The 16,575-nt window shown below is 35.2% G+C and overlaps 1 protein-coding gene across 1 annotated transcript; it reads left to right on the plus strand.

The window, feature by feature from the left end:
• Positions 1 to 12,120: 12,120 nt before the first annotated feature.
• LOC140871963 (uncharacterized) lies at positions 12,121 to 15,377 on the plus strand. The gene is made up of 2 exons (XM_073274702.1): positions 12,121 to 14,089; positions 14,146 to 15,377. Exons 1-2 carry the CDS (start codon positions 12,121 to 12,123, stop codon positions 15,375 to 15,377), a joined length of 3,201 nt encoding a protein of 1,066 aa, XP_073130803.1.
• Positions 15,378 to 16,575: the final 1,198 nt, after the last annotated feature.

The following is a 16,575-nucleotide window of genomic DNA, read 5'->3' on the forward strand; positions in this document are numbered from 1 at the left end:
AATTTGGAAATACGAAATTAATTTAATAAAATAATGATAACAGGATAAAGTAATAATATTTTTTAGAAAATAATTAATTAATGATAATACATTTAAAATAAAAATTAAAAAATAATATAAAAAAAATGTTTTTTAAATATTTATAATTGAATTTTATTAAAAATTGTGTATTATGGATTGAATAAATTTTAAAATTATTTTCATAGGATCAAATATGTATTTTTAATATTTCAAAAGGGTATTTGGTGCAAAAAAATTATTAAAATCTTTGCCCAATCGCATGATCAGAGGCGCGTACGCAACAATCATTCATCTGAAGGGACGAGTGTGCTAATTTTTTAAAAGATCAGGGTTGAAGATGCCTATTAAAATTTCACAGGGGAAACGTGCACATTTTCAATATTTCACAGGGTGGTTAGTGCAAATAAAGAAATAATGTCATAAACTACAAATTCTTCTCTTGTTTATTATATAGAAAATTTATGTTAATTATAACTGATTTGAAGTTGCTATTAATGTGTAAATAAGTAATATACAAATTGAAAGTCTGATATATTTTTACATTCTTAACTATGAAACTATATCAACACAACCCATGCATTTCGATTTCATTCAGTAAAATTTCACAAATCTTAATGAAAAAAAAAACATTTAATCGGTGAACAATAGTTTTAATTTTCAAGAAAACCAAAACAAAACAACTCCGAACGTACAGAATCAAAGGCCTGTAAGCAACAAGATGTGATTAATTTCAAGCAGCAAACAGTACTGTCACTGTCAGTAACCTCGCATCCAAATCACATGGAAGCATATGATTTGATTCGATCGAAACTAGCTATCACCATTCCTGCGTACCAAAACAAAAACAACTGAAAAAAAAAAAAAAAAGAGAACAAGTTTGTGGAAGAACGATCGAGAACTTGAATCTCAAAGACGAAACTACTCCGGAGGAGCAAGACTAGCTAGCAACGATTTGGCTTATGAATAGAACAACGAAAACCACCAGAAAGGCTGTTCCAGATCCACCTTTCACAACTCCATCTCTACCCTTCCCAACCCAATCTTCGAAGCAGCACATCGCACCGGTGGCCCTCACATTCCTCGCAAAATATTTACGCACGAAACGCTTCAGCAGCAGGCGCGGATCCGGATCAGGGATCCGCTCACGCTCTGGTGAAAAAAAAATTAAGAACAAAGCACCTCCCCGAGAGCGAAAACAGATTGCAGTAGGATGACGCGCCGGAGCACCACGAGCAATTTCGAGTAAGGAATTCCGTCAGGGTGCTGATCTTCGTAGTATTCTGCCTTCTCGACAGCAATGGAGATCGGACTGTGAACAAAAAAGCAGAAGACAGCCATTGCAACGTGGAACTCTCGGTAGAAGCTCACTCTATCCATCGGCGGCCGGAGATTTCGGGGTTTCGCGGCGGAATGGGAGGAGGAATATTGGAATGTTCCAGATGGTTTGTTTAATATGATGGGGTAGTTTCCATTATTCCATATTATATTCGATCCCGAAAGTTTGGTATTATTTTCAAATTGGTCCATGCAGTTTTCATTTATTTAATATCATCTGGTCACGAAATCATAAGCTATACCCTACAAGTTTCCCCAAATTAAATAATTTTTTTTGGCATTTTATTTAGGTTACATAGAATAGATAACACTAAAGATCAATTTATGTTTTTTTTATATTTTTTTCCTAATTATGTTAAAACAAATATATATATATATATTAAATATCAATTTGATAGATATTTATAAATTTTCAAATAAGAATTTTTTTAGCACCGTTTTGGAAGACATTAAACAATTTTTTGAAATTAAATAAATAAAAAATATTTACTAAAATTACGAAGATTAAATTTTGTTAACATAATTTATAATTAGTTATGATTATTCACTCAAAAAATGTTATATGTACATGCAGAGTTACACGTTGCATTTCAAATTACATAACAATCTTTAATGTATTTTGAAAAGAGTTTTTTCAAATAAATTTTTTCCTATATGTATATACGAGACTGTTGGTATTTCGGTACACGCATCGCGTATTTGTAAAAGTCTTTTTTTTAATGAAAACAAAAAATAAATGGTAAAATTGCAACAAAAAAAAATGTAGCCTATTTGTAAGCAAATAATCGTCAAAGTGCAGTAGTTGCATAAATTCTAAAAACTCGGTTCACACTTTTTCAATAAAAAAACCAAATCAATAGACACAAATAGTGTGTTATTTTGATAAATAAAAAAATCAAATGACTGAAAAATAAGATAATAATTGCTAAGCACACGCAATCATGATACATGAATATTATGTAAAACAATATTTATATTTTAAAGTGTCTCTATATAAATTACCGATAATTATATTTATTTTTCTATTTTTAAAAATATAATTTATATTTAAATTTTCAATACTATCTTTACCTATATAATTTTAAAAGTTTTAGAAGAGGCAGTCTCTCACTCATAATAATAATAATAATAATAAAAGTTTGTTTATATGTATGTTTGTAAATTTAAGAAAAATAGGTCACTTATGAGAATGTCTAATGCATTTATATTCGTGAGACGTGTCGATCCGTTAATATTTTTTATTATTTAGTTGAGTCGAATATTTGTTTGAACGTGATATATTCACAAAAGTAATTAAAAGACATCATATCTCCCATGTTAAATCAATTTCTTTTAAAAAAATTCAAATAAAAATTTTGTTATTACCGTTTTGGCAGACATCGCGATTAATTTTTTTAAAAAAACTTAATGAAACATGATTTGTTTCGGAAAATTGAAAATAAAATATAATTTAAGTGAAAATAAAAGTAACGGTTAGTGTATTTCTTTTTTACACTTAATAATATTAACAAATTCAATTCTCGTGAGTCGTGAGTAATTCACATTCCAGTACATATCTTATTTTAAAACCTGAAATAATTTACTAAACCGTAAAACTAAAACCAAATCGATTAAAGTGTATCGGCCAAAACGTATATCCATTTCGGCTTACTAAAAAACAAATTTTGGAGGAGCAAAAGTGTAATTCGAGTTAGTGTTGGACGTCTGGGCCGTACAATATTCTGTTTTTTTGTTTTTGTTTTTAACGATATCTTTTTATAATATTTTCAAGTTAAAAGCATTAATATATGTTATATTAAAATTAAAATAAAATAATTTAATTTTAGGGATAATTATTTATGTAAACGTGTTTATAATTAGTTGCGTTTATTATTAAAAATATTTTTTTTATTATATAGGTATTTTATCTATAAAATAATGGATTTATATAATAGAGGTAATATATAAGCAAGATATCTATAATAGGGAAATTGCACAGGACCCAAATTTGTCAAAAGAAACCAAGCTCATTTTCATTGGACAATTGTACTAGCTCCATCAAAATAAGTGAAACTTTGTTAATCAAAATATTGATTCAATTCTCTATATATCTACCTGCATTAATATTTTTTTCCTTTCTTTTTTTGGTATTAATAATTAAAGGTGTAGCCTAGCTCCATGTAAATTAACTGAAACAAATACATATAATTATTAGAAAGAGTTGTCTTATTAATCCAAGAACATGCAGCAGGCTTCAAAAAACAAATTATGAAATCAAAACCAATATAAAGAATCAAGAACGAAAGCTATATGAAATCTTTTTTTCTCATTCAACAAACCAATTAATATTCCAAGAAGATCAAATCATCGAAAACAGATTTATTTTTTCCAGAGAAAACAGTACGTAGTATAGTATCACCATTTCCACTCACGAAAACCGAAAACAGATGATCAGTTAGTGGAACCTGAAACGAGACGACTTAACTTCGGAATATTTTCAGAACGAGGAGCATGACCAGAAAAGGCATTCCGCCTCTGACAAATCCATCTTTATCCTCGCCAACGCACTCAACGAAGAACATGGTCAAGCACGCCACAGTAATCGTCCAGTAATTCCTCCCGGAAAACTTCCTGAAGAAATGGTTCAGCAGCAGGAGCGGCCGCGGGTCGGGGATCCTCTCACGCGCCACCGTCTGTGGGAAGAAAGTAGAAATCAACACCTCCGACGAGAGAAGAACTTGAACCTTGATGAAGATCCGGAGAATCACCAGAAAGTTGGAGTAGCGAATCCCGGCGGAGTATAGATCTTCGTAGTATTCCGCCGTCTTTTTAGCGGCGGAGCAAAGCCAGTTGAGAAGGCAGCAGAGAAAAATGAGCGCCAAGTGGAATAAGCGGTAGATGGTAAGTCTCTCCATAGCGGTTTTATTTTCAGCGAATGAATTAATGGAAGGAAATGTCGTTGGAGTGTTTCATTTATATCGGGTCCCCCCAATAATTTGGCAAATTAGTCCCTGTACTTTTTATTTATTTCATATCGTCCTCGGGACGAAATACATAATACATACAAGTTCCCTCCAATTTATCATGGATATTTGGTATTTTAATGGTGAAAAATTAAGTTCAAACAAATTTTCTTTTAACTCTCGCAACGATATTAATTGTTTAACTCAATTATAAAATAAGAATAAAAAATGATTTTTTTTAATTTTTTTATATTTAAGAGTATGATTGTCGATTTTTAATTAAAGATGTCAAAAATATTTGCCATTTCGCTTAAATGTGTATCATGTGGACAAAAGGGTTGAACCTTTTAACGCTGTGATCCTGTGAATTTTTGTAAGTCCAATTTTAGAATGCTAAATTTTAATTTTAATTTATTTTAATTTGGTCTAATTTTTTATGTGATAGCGTTAACAATTTTCAAAGTTGCACCATCATTTTATTTGGTCACGTAGCACAGTTTGCAGATGTCATATGAGCAATTGAATCAAAATAGAGAAAAAAAAAAAGCACACTAGTTTAAATCTAATAGACTACACTACAGTTTCGATTGGGGCATTTTTTATCTCAAATTATTTCAAAATGTAAATTGCAATTTTATTTTTGTAAATTAATGTTTTTGAAGTTTAATCTAATAACTTGTCAAATTTTGATTTTCATACAATAACTTAATTGGATTTTATTGCTTTGACATTTTTTTTTGTCCGTCTGTTGCTTATTTGTCATTGATGTTTTTTTACGTGACTCGTGTGAAAAAAATAAAACATATAGGGTCCGTTTGAAGTTGAGGATAAGTTAAATAATATAGAGATAAAGTAATATATTGTAATAAAAAATGATAGTTAATAAGAGATTTGATTTAATTGATTATAGTTTGTTTGATTTGATTGATTATATATTATATGAAAATAATAAATTACTATTTTATTCTTTTAATAATTAAAAAATATATGAATAATATTATTTATAAAGAGTAATATAGTAATCTAAATTCAATGATTTGATTGGTGTAAGACAAATAATTTATGATTTGATTGATGTGAGATAAATAATTGAAAATGGATAAATAATATGACAAAAGAAACGTGAGACTAGATAAGATAATTTATAGGTAGATTAATAATGTGTAACTTCAAACACACCCATAGTATACACATTTAGAATCTACTTAAACAAAAATAAAGGAATGAAGGTTGTTTTCCTTTATTTTTCTCTCTTTTTTTATAAATATATTTAGATGAATTTTAATGTGTGTGATATAAGCTTTATTTTTTCCAAAGGTGTCGGGTAGAAGAACATCAGTGTTAAATAAATCATATTCGATGGATTTAGCCTTTTCAGACCAAAAAAATAAAATAAAATTGAATGACTAAATGAAGTCAAATTTTGACAAATGACAATATTAAAAACCCAAAACCTGCATGCATGTTTTACAGAACTAAAATTAAAATTTTCTATTTAAAATTTATCGTGTTTGGATATAAAAATTGTAATAACTAATAAAGTGCTTAAATATATAAATCCTATTTTGATAACTAAAAAAGTTAGTTTTAGTCCGGAAGTCGTCGTTTCGTTTAAGGGGTGAAAAACGATCGACGTATGAAAATAATCGTGAAATTCAAGTAACTGCGACCTTGATTTTTGACCAAGTTATTGAGAGGTAGGGAGATTAAAATTTAAATTAATGGACTCAAGGGTCTACATCGTGTACACCATGTATATATTTTTCTTAAACAAAAAAAAAAAGGGAGATACGAAATATAAATTACGTACCAATGACTATGATATATATTTTTAAAACCCACCAATGAATATGCTATTGAATAAGCTCTGTGGATATAATTTGGACGTTGGCCTATAAAAATTTAAAGAAAATAGCCGTAATTAATCTCTATTCTTTCTTTCTCAAGGGAGGGTACGTAGAGCGACCAAATTGGTGGTGTAGTAGCCCGACTCTACATAATTAATATATAAGAAGATATATATATATATAGAGAATTTTTTTCAAGTGCCCATCTATCATGCCTATTATCATACCCATCATTGGTGAGCATGGTAATGAACATGATAAATGGGCACTTAAAAAAAACTCTATATATATATATTTATTCAATGTAAATTATGCACGTTATATCATAACAAGGTACGTACGTAATATGATAAATCTTCGACAAATATCCTTTTTATCAATTAGTTTGAATGTGGGAGGAACTAATAATTTATCAAAAACAAAATGCCAGGTGCTTGAAGATCTCAAATTTTGGAGGGTATATATATATATATATGAAGGGCAAAAGTATCATTGGAGTCAGTGCTGGGAATAAGGGGAGCAGTTTGCCTTGCGAGCTAGTATTATGAATTATCACTGTCGGTCTGTTTCTTCAACTTTTATCTCCTCCACTATTATATCTAAATATTAATCATTTTAATTTTAATTCATGAAATAAAATGGGTATATATTTCATTCAAAATTTTGATATCTTAATGTGTGATACTTTTGTCATTAAGTGGAATAATAATTACCGTACGTATTAGATATTTAGAAATTAAAGTTGGAACAGCATGAAAACAAAAATAGCTGTTACACATGAACTCTCGTTGTAGACTATATATAATCACGCTATTTTTCATTCAAATTCTATATTTTTAACTCATTTGATCTAAAAAGTTATTTGTAATCGAACTAAGAACGTACAGAGAAGTTGGACTCTCGAGTAAAATAAATAAATAAATAAAAGCCTCTCAATCCAAAAACACTAGTTTTTAATATATTTTCAGAAAGAAACCAAAACAAGTCAGATCGAATCAAAATCAAATAATATCTTTTTTCTATTCCAACCTTCAAAAAAGATTGCAAACAAACCTGCAACAAGATTTTTGAAGGAGCAAACAGTACCCATGCATCCACATCGCATTCAAACATTTACATGCATTGGAAATGAAATTAGATCGTACTATCACCATTTTCCTACGCCCGAAAACAGAAACAACTGGGTGAATGATATATTAAAGCAATAGTGGGAACGAAACTTGAATCTAACTACTTATATTAAGGCCGGGGCTCAAAGGAAACGAAACTCCTGACGCAGAACAACGATTTGGACTATTTTCAGAGCAATGAACACGACCAGAAAGGGAACCCCGCCTTTGAAAAATCCATCTCCATCCTTTCGGAACGATTCCACGAGAAAATGCTGCCAGCACGCTATGCTCACGATCCTCACACTCCTCGCCAAATACTTACTCTCGAAATCCTCCAACAGCAGCCACAGATCCGGCTCAGGAATGAGCTCGAGCTCCCTCCGTGACAAGTAAAAAAGAGGCGCATTCAGGCTCGCGAAAATACTTTGCATCAGGGCGAACATCTGGAGCGCCACCAGCATCTTCGAATAGCGAATGCTGGCTGAGTGCAGATCTTCGTAGTACTCCGCCGTCTCTTGAACAACCGAGAACAGCCAGTGAGAAATACACAAGACCACCACGAGAGCGGCGTGGAATGCGCGAGAAAAGCTAGCTTTGTCCATGCTTTTTTCTCCTTGAGATTTAGGGCTTTTTGGGAAATGGGGTTTTGAATGGGAGGACGAAGAGAATGTTCGAGATTATTCAATTTTGATGGGGTAATAACACATCAGTCCCCAAACTATTGGTACTGTTTTCAAATTGGTCCTTGTTTATTTATTTATTTAAATTTGGGTTCGGTACGTACAACTTTTGATATATATAGTGTACGAATGTTTGCCCAAAATTATAAGTGACAAGCTATGTCAATAAATTTACATAATAACTTCATATAAGGCAGTAAATATTGATGTCTCAACTTTAACATATACTATGAATAAATATATATTTATATATTTTTTTGATGTGAAACCCGCGTCCGCTACTTTTTTTGTGTGTTCTGGGTAAATCTTCGGACTAACGCAATAGCCTGTAAATTACACTAGTCAGGTAAACCACACTGGACAAACTTTATTTGATAGACTAGTCCAAAAAAGTGTTGACAAAGGCAATCGAACTCCTGACAAATGCTGGATAGTTTTTTTTTTTCCCCAGTTGAGCCTGTACGCGTAAATGTATCTATTGCAAACCTAAAGAGGAAACATATAATGACTTCTTATCTATAACCTGACATGGGGAACAAAGTATTAAGGGTGTCCGAAAATGCTCGATGTAAATCTTTCAACGCTTTAAATCAGGAACCATATTATAAGAATGATAAAATAAAAATTTTAAAGAGGAAATGACAAGTAACTCTCCATTAGATTTGTCTTGCAGATGACTTGACTCATTTGATATCAATATCTCAAATTTAAGATGAGATCGAGTAAAAACTTAATTATTATAATCACTTAAAAAAAAAAAAGAACGAAGAAGGATCGATTTCCAATTTTGGAAAAGGGCAACGGGCCTAATTAAAGAATCTATTAATTAGTTCTCTGCTAAACCTCAAGTCCTAGAGGTTTACCATTTCGCTTATTCACCACAATACAAAATATCAAAATATTACTAATCTGTTTAGATATTTAACTAAAAATATAATAATTATCTTACTGTTCCCCAAAATTGAAAAACCTTTTTTTTTTCTAATTTTTGATTTATGGGTATTTTAAATTTAATTATTATTTTTTATTTTATTCTGACAAAATCAAGTCAGAGATTGGTTTTTATATTATTTTTCACAAGGCAACCACCACACTGATTTTTGACTAGTTCTTTTGTGATGGGAGATATAGATAATTAAATAATGGACTCAAGGGTCTGTTACCGTTCTTTAACACAATATTTTTATTTAAAAAAATAAAAAATTACTCCAACCACCATTGTAAAAGTACGCATGAACTAATACATTTTTATGTAACGAGTTTGAACATTTAAGCCTATATGTTATAATTTTTTATCATAAAAGTCTCTAACCGTACGAGAAAATCACATCAAATACCTCGGTGAAATTATTAAAAAACTAATAACACTATGTGTAATGAATTTGAGTAAATGAACCCATGTATTATATTTTTTTAGCTCACTCTTCCCAAAATATATTTTTTATCTAAAATATATATTAAACTACAAAAATTCATCCGTTTAAAAATAATATACTATCATTTTTTCAATTGATATATTATATATTTCGTTCCATCAAATTTATTGTGCAAAGATTTATTTATTTTTTATCACTTAAAATCGTAAAAATCTCAACCATTGAATTGAATTCTTATGTAATAATTGTATTATATTATATAAATAAATAAAAATGTGATTATTTTTTTAAAAAAACTAAAATAATATATAAAAAAAATTCTTCAATTTTTAGGCACCAATTTTCTTAAAATTTAAATGACACGAAGTTAATCTTAATAAATAATTTGAGCACATGATAAAAAGAATTTACAATGAAAAACTTTTTCTTTCTATTTATTTTCAGACGTAAAATAGATTAAATATATTTTTACTGAAAAGTATTATCAAACATCTATTTTTTGTGTTATTATTTTTAAATTATCTAAAAATTATGTTTCGACAAAATATTATTTTTTGGGTGAAATTTTTTTATATATCATTTTAATTTTTTTTAAATAATCATTTTTTTTCATGTAGCTAATATAAGATAAGCTAATATAATCATCATAACATAAAAATTCAATTGAATCGATTGATATTTGTATGATTTTAAGTGATAAAAAATAAATAAATAAATCTTTGCACAACAAATTTAATGGATCAAAATATATAATATATCAATTGACAAAATGATAGAGTATTATTTTTAAATGGAGACATTTTTTGTCTTTTAATATATATTTTAGACAAAAAATATATATTGGGGAGAGTGAGCTAAACAAAATATAAAACAGGGGTTCATTTGGTCAAATCCATTACACAGGGGGTTATTAGCTCTTGGATAATTTCACGGTGTTATTTGGTACTATTTTCTTTAAGAACAAAAATGACTTTGAAATGGTTGTTTTCCTTCTACAAAATTTAGAGTACCAATGACCATGATATTGCGTGGCTCTATGACATATTTTAGGGTAAATTTGTGCTCAGTTCCTAAAATTAAACTAAAGTTTGTGTTCCGTTTTTGTAAAAAAAAAAAGGTGTTTACATTCCCTAATCCATAAAAAAATTGCACTCTCTGGGTCCACATGTTTTTCTCCGATGAAATTCAGTACAAAACATTGTGATGGATATAAATATATTTTTAATATACTTATAAATATAAATAAATAAAATGGTTCAATTTGCGAGAATAATATTTTTAAAAGGACTAATTCTTAAATTTAGAGTCCTGGGTAATTAATTTACATTTTTGAAGCCTAGAAGGGTTAATGTGCGATTTAGCTCAATTTTGCCTATAAATAGAAGTAAATCTCTTCATTTCAAGGTAAGTGACTCTTGAGCCTACAAAAGCTCTCTGCTCTCCTATTTTGTGTGGAGGTGATCGCTGACTTGAGCGTCGGAGGGTTTTCGCCGGGTAACCACCCGGCGCCTCTAACGTGTGTTCGTGAATCAGGTGACAACCCAAAAGGAAGACGTGCGACTTTTTCAGGTGATCATAGAAGCAGGAGACCAGGAGGACGTGCGACTTCCTATTTTATTTGCTGAATAGGGACATAATTATTTCGCCCGCATCAGATTGGCGCCGTCTGTGGGAAAGCCACCTATCCACTAGAGATGCAAACGCGATCACATGCCACCCGTAACACTGAAGGTGGACGGGAGCTCCCGCCTCCTAACCACCCGCCGCAAGAGGAGTTTCTGATCACCCCAAATGCCTTGAAATCCATGTTGGAGGAAGCTGCCTCACGTGCGGTCGCGTAGGCCATGACACATTTTTTGGCAACGCAACAGCATAACTTGGAAAACAATCCAAATGTAAATGGTGAATTGCCTCCTCCTCAACACCAAGAAAGGAGACGCACACTAGAAGAAGAAGTTGGAACGAACAGGGTACCAAACCCCAGTGCAAGAAGGGAAACAGTGCTCCATGAGGAGGAGGTAAATAGCCACGGGCCCGTGCGCCCCGGAATTCGGACTGAGGAGAGAGGAGAAAGTGCTCTAGCAATCTTACCGGCCCGGCGTAGCCCATTCACTACTGCTATCTTAGCCGAGGTACTGACAGCTGGAGTGAAGATAGCAAGTCTGCCAGAGTACGATGGTTCAGGAGATCCTCAGGATCATCTCGACAGGTTTTATGCAAAAGCCGATCTATATGACTTCAGTGATGCCGCGTACTGCAAAATCTTCCGGACTACGCTGACTAATCGCGCACTGGCGTGGTTCAATAAACTCCCAGCAGGAAGCATTGCAAGCCTGGAACAACTTACTCAGCGTTTTCTTCATCAGTTCTCCATTAATCGAAAATACCCTAAGACCGCATCATACCTATTCTCGGTTGTGCAAAAAGAAGGAGAGAGCTTGAGAGAGTATGTGCAGCGTTTCACTCAGGCTGTTCACGAACTCCCACATGTCAATCATGATCTCTTGGCAGGAATTATGCAACAAAACCTCCGTCATCGAAAGTTTAAGGAATCCATAGCGGGAAAACCCCCAAGCACCTTGGAAGAATTACTGGAAAGAGCCGAGAAGTATATACGCATTGAGGAGACTATTGAACCACGATATTTAGGGAAAAGAAAAAGAGAATAAGAAAAACCAAGAGAAGGCCGAAAAGAAGAAAAACGAGGATTCCAAGGCCCTCGTCTTCAGCAGGTACCCCTAAATGCACGCTTGACTGATATATTGGTGGTTGCGGAAAAGCAAGGTTTGCTGCAACCTCCGAGGCCAATGAAAGACAACCCAAAGCGACTGAAATCTGACAAGTATTGCCACTTTCACAAAGACAAAGGACATTCTACCGAAGACTGTTATAGTTTGAGAACAGAAATAGAGAAGCTAATCAAACGTGGTTATTTAAAAGACTTCGTGAGTAAGTCTCACCACCAACAACGAGACAACAAGACTTATGAAGACCGCCGAAACAGAGAACCCCCAAAGAATCATGAGAAGCAAGGAATGCATAATGGAGATTTCCATGAGAACATGCCGATCGGAGGGGTTATCGCTGTTATAACCGGGGGACCAGCTTGCGGAGATTCAAATAGAGCAAGGAAGACTCTTCTGCGTAATGCTTCTAGGGGGAATCACTGTCCTCACCCTAACCAAGCCCAAGTCGTGTGTGAAATATCGAAAATATCAAAAGAAATGACATTCACTGAATCAGATAGGGAATACCCTTTAGTTGAGCACAATGACGCATTGGTTGTCTCCGCTACAATATCCAACTTCTGGGTGAAAAAGATGCTGGTTGACTCAGGCAGTTCAGCAGATATCATTTTTCTTAATGCATTTGTTAAAATGGGGATAGACAATGCACAGCTAACGCCCATCAGCACCCCTTTAGTTGGATTTTCTGGAGAAGTAGTGGAAGCACTAGGAGAGATCACACTTCCTCTCTCGCTAGGATCGTATCCGAGAAGAGTTACAAAAATGATAAAGTTCTTGGTAGTAAATGCATCCTCTGCATATAACGTGATACTGGGGCGCCCGAGTCTAAATGTGTTCCAAGCCATAGGATCAACCTATCATATGAAGTTGAAGTTTCCAACGTCAGAAGGAGTTGGAGAGGCTGTTGGTGATAGCAGGTTGGCTCGGGAGTGTCATGCTAACATCCTGCGAGACCCAGCCAATTGCAAGAAAAGGTCAAGGGTGGACGAGATATCAACTCAGAAGAAAAGGCATCCACAGACAGATGAGCCCAAAAATGATAGAATACATACTATCGATAGTGAAGTCGAGAAAGTAAAACACTTAGAGGCAACCGAAGCGCTCAAAAGAATAGAGGTAACTCCAGGAAGTCCCGGTAGAACTCTTAAGATTGGAACGGAGATGCCTGCTGAAGTAGAACAGATGATAACAACGTTCCTCAGGGAAAATGCAGATGTATTTGCCTGGGAAGGTGAACCCTTACCAGGAATACCTCATGAGTATGCCCTCCATCAACTTAATGTGGACCCCAGGATAAAGCCAGTAAAGCAAAAGAAACGATCTTTTGGAGCAGAAAAGAACAAACATATTACGGTCGAAGTAGAAAAACTGGTGAAGACCAAATATATCAGGCCAGTCTCCTATCCCGAATGGCTAGCAAATGTGGTGCTTGTTCCCAAACCCGGAGGTAAGTGGCGTCTATGCATAGACTTTACCGATTTAAACAAGGCTTGCCCCAAAGATCTCTTTCCCTTGCCACGAATCGACTTGTTGGTTGATTCCACCGCCGGATGTGAGTTGCTCAGTTTTTTGGATGCTTACCAAGGGTATAATCAGATAGGGTTAGCTCCTGAAGATCAAGAAAAAGCAAGCTTCATTACTGATCAAGGTATCTATTGCTATGAAGTAATGCCTTTTGGATTGAAAAATGCTGGGGCCACGTATCAAAGATTGGTAAACAAAATGTTCGAGAAATTGATCGGGCGGAGTATGGAGGTCTATATCGATGATATGTTGATAAAAAGTGTTATAGCTCTCAAGCATATGGAAGATCTCAAAGAATGTTTTGAGATATTGAGAAAATACAAAATGAAGTTAAACCCCAAAAAATGTGCTTTTGGGGTTCGAGGAGGAAAATTCTTAGGATACATGGTTTCCCAGCGAGGAATAGAGGCGAACCCTGAGAAAATTAAAGCAATCCTAAGCATGGCGCCCCCCAAAAGCATAAAAGGGATGCAGGAGTTAGCAGGAAGGATGGCCGCCTTGAACCGTTTTATTTCCAGATCGGCTGACAGAGGGTTGCCATTCTTCAAAGTCCTGAGGCAGGGAAAAGGTTTTCGTTGGACCGAAGAATGTCAGCATGCTTTCGAAGACTTAAAGAAGACTTAGCAGCATCACCATTGCTCGTGAAACCAAGAGACGGAGATACCCTTTTACTCTACTTGGCAATATCGACTGAATCAATCAGCGCAGTTCTGACGGTAGACAGGGAACGAGAACATAAACCCGTGTACTACATAAGCAAAGTACTGCAAGGCGCCGAGCTCCGATACACTAACATCGAGAAGTTTGCCTTAGCATTAGTGGTGGCAGGAAGAAAGCTGCGTCCCTACTTTTTATCCCACCAGGTGGTCGCACTAACAAATCACCATTTGAAGAGAATATTGTCCAGCCCAGAGACATCTGGAAGGATGACCAAATGGGCCGTCGAGCTAAGTGAGTATGGGATTGAATATCAGCCGCGCCCCGCCATTAAAGCACAAGTTCTAGCAGACTTCATAGTAGAAATGGAAACCAATGGCGCAGGAGTTTCAGCTCCCACTTGGGCAATCCACGTAGATGGATCCTCCACGTCTGGAGGGAGTGGAGCAGGAGTGTTAGTAGAGAGTCCACAGGGAGATCAGTTCCAGTACGCCATCAAATTTCAGTTTCCAACATCAAACAATGAAGCAGAATACGAAGCACTTATCATGGGAATAGAACTGGCTTTAGCGGCAGGGGCTGGGAAGCTGATCGCCTATAGCGACTCACAACTCATAGTCAATCAAGTTCAAGGGAACTATGAAGCCAAAGAAGATAGTATGAAGGAGTACTTATCAAAAGTGAAGGACCTTCTTGTTCGTTTAGAGAATTTTGAAATCAAGCAAATTCCTCGAGCTGAAAATGAAATAGCAGATCAACTGGCCAAATTCGGCAGCTCCGCGACAGGAATTAGTAGCAGGAAAATTACGTTCATCACGTGTGATAAAAAGGGAATAGGAACTGGAAGTCTTAACATCCTGTGTGCGAATCAGGGTAAGCCAAGTTGGAAGGATGAAATCATCAAGTACCTGTCAGAAGGAGAACGCCCCCCAGAGCAGGACAAAGCAAGAAAGCTTAGGGTAAGAGCCGCTCGATTCACTTTAATAGACGGAGAACTGTACAAGAGGGGGTACTCTCAGCCGTACTTGAAATGTCTTGCACCTGCTCAGGCAGACTACGTACTCAGGGAAATCCACGAAGGAATTTGTGGAAACCATTTGGGAGGCAAAGCATTGGCTGGAAAAGCACTCCGATAAGGATACTTTTGGCCTACGATGAGGCAAGATGCGCTCGAGCTAGTAAAACGATGTAGGCCGTGTCAAGAACATGCTAATATTCAGCATCTACCAGCTACACCGCTTCAACCACTCGAAAGCCCATTGCCTTTTGCTCAATGGGGAGTGGACCTAGTAGGGCCTTTTCCTCTTGCTGCAGGGCAAAGAAAGTTTCTCATCATAGCTGTCGACTACTTTACTAAATGGGTCGAAACAGAGCCACTTGCAAAAATTTCTGAGAAAGAGGTGATTAATTTCCTATGGAAAAATATAGTTTGCCGATTCGGAATTCCGCGAGCACTAGTGTCTGACAACGACACTCAGTTTTCCGGTGCCAAGTTGAGGGAATGGTGCCTAGGACTGTCCATCCAACAATTCTTCACTTCCGTCGGGCATCCACAAGCCAACGGACAGACCGAAGTAACCAATCGAACTATCCTGCAACATATCAAGACTCGAATTGGGGAGGCCAAGGGAAAATGGGTTGACGAACTACCCAGTGTCCTGTGGGCATACAGAACCACTCCGCGAAGCTCGACAGGAGAATCTCCGTTCAGCCTGGCCTATGGGGCCGAAGCCATTGCCCCTGCAGAAATCGGAGAAGAATCACTAAGGATAAAACATTACAATGCAGAGGGAAACGAGCAGGATTTACGGGCATCTCTAGACCTTATTGAGGAGCTTAGAGAAGGGGCAGCAGTACGAGCCGCAAGGCACAGAGCACGGATGTCAAGGGCATATGACCACCGAGTAAAACAACGAACTTTCCAGGTGGGAGACCTGGTAATGAGAAGAGCAGATATCCTACACCCCGTAGGAAAGCTGGATCCAAAGTGGGAAGGACCATATAAAGTAATCAAAATAGCCCGAGAAGGAGCTTATCGCCTTCAGCATTCGAACGGGAAGGTGCTGCCTAGAACGTGGAATGTGGCAAACTTAAAGAAATATTTTCAGTAACTCATAGCTGCTTTTCCTTTTTAGCTAAGCAACAAGAGTAATAGTTCCGTAGTTGTAATACGTTTTCATATAAATAAAAGTTTTTGTAAAAGCATCGCATCATGCTTTCTCCCTTCACAAAACTGCATGAGTAAATCACGCATGTTTATTCACTTAAAAGCATTTTTTATCGTCACTAAACCCTGGTCGTCAAAAAACAGGTCACCTAAAGCATAAGAGGCCT

This window comes from Henckelia pumila, unplaced genomic scaffold (genome assembly GCF_033568475.1).
Source record: "Henckelia pumila isolate YLH828 unplaced genomic scaffold, ASM3356847v2 CTG_461:::fragment_3, whole genome shotgun sequence".
In the NCBI taxonomy this organism is placed as follows: domain Eukaryota; kingdom Viridiplantae; phylum Streptophyta; class Magnoliopsida; order Lamiales; family Gesneriaceae; genus Henckelia; species Henckelia pumila.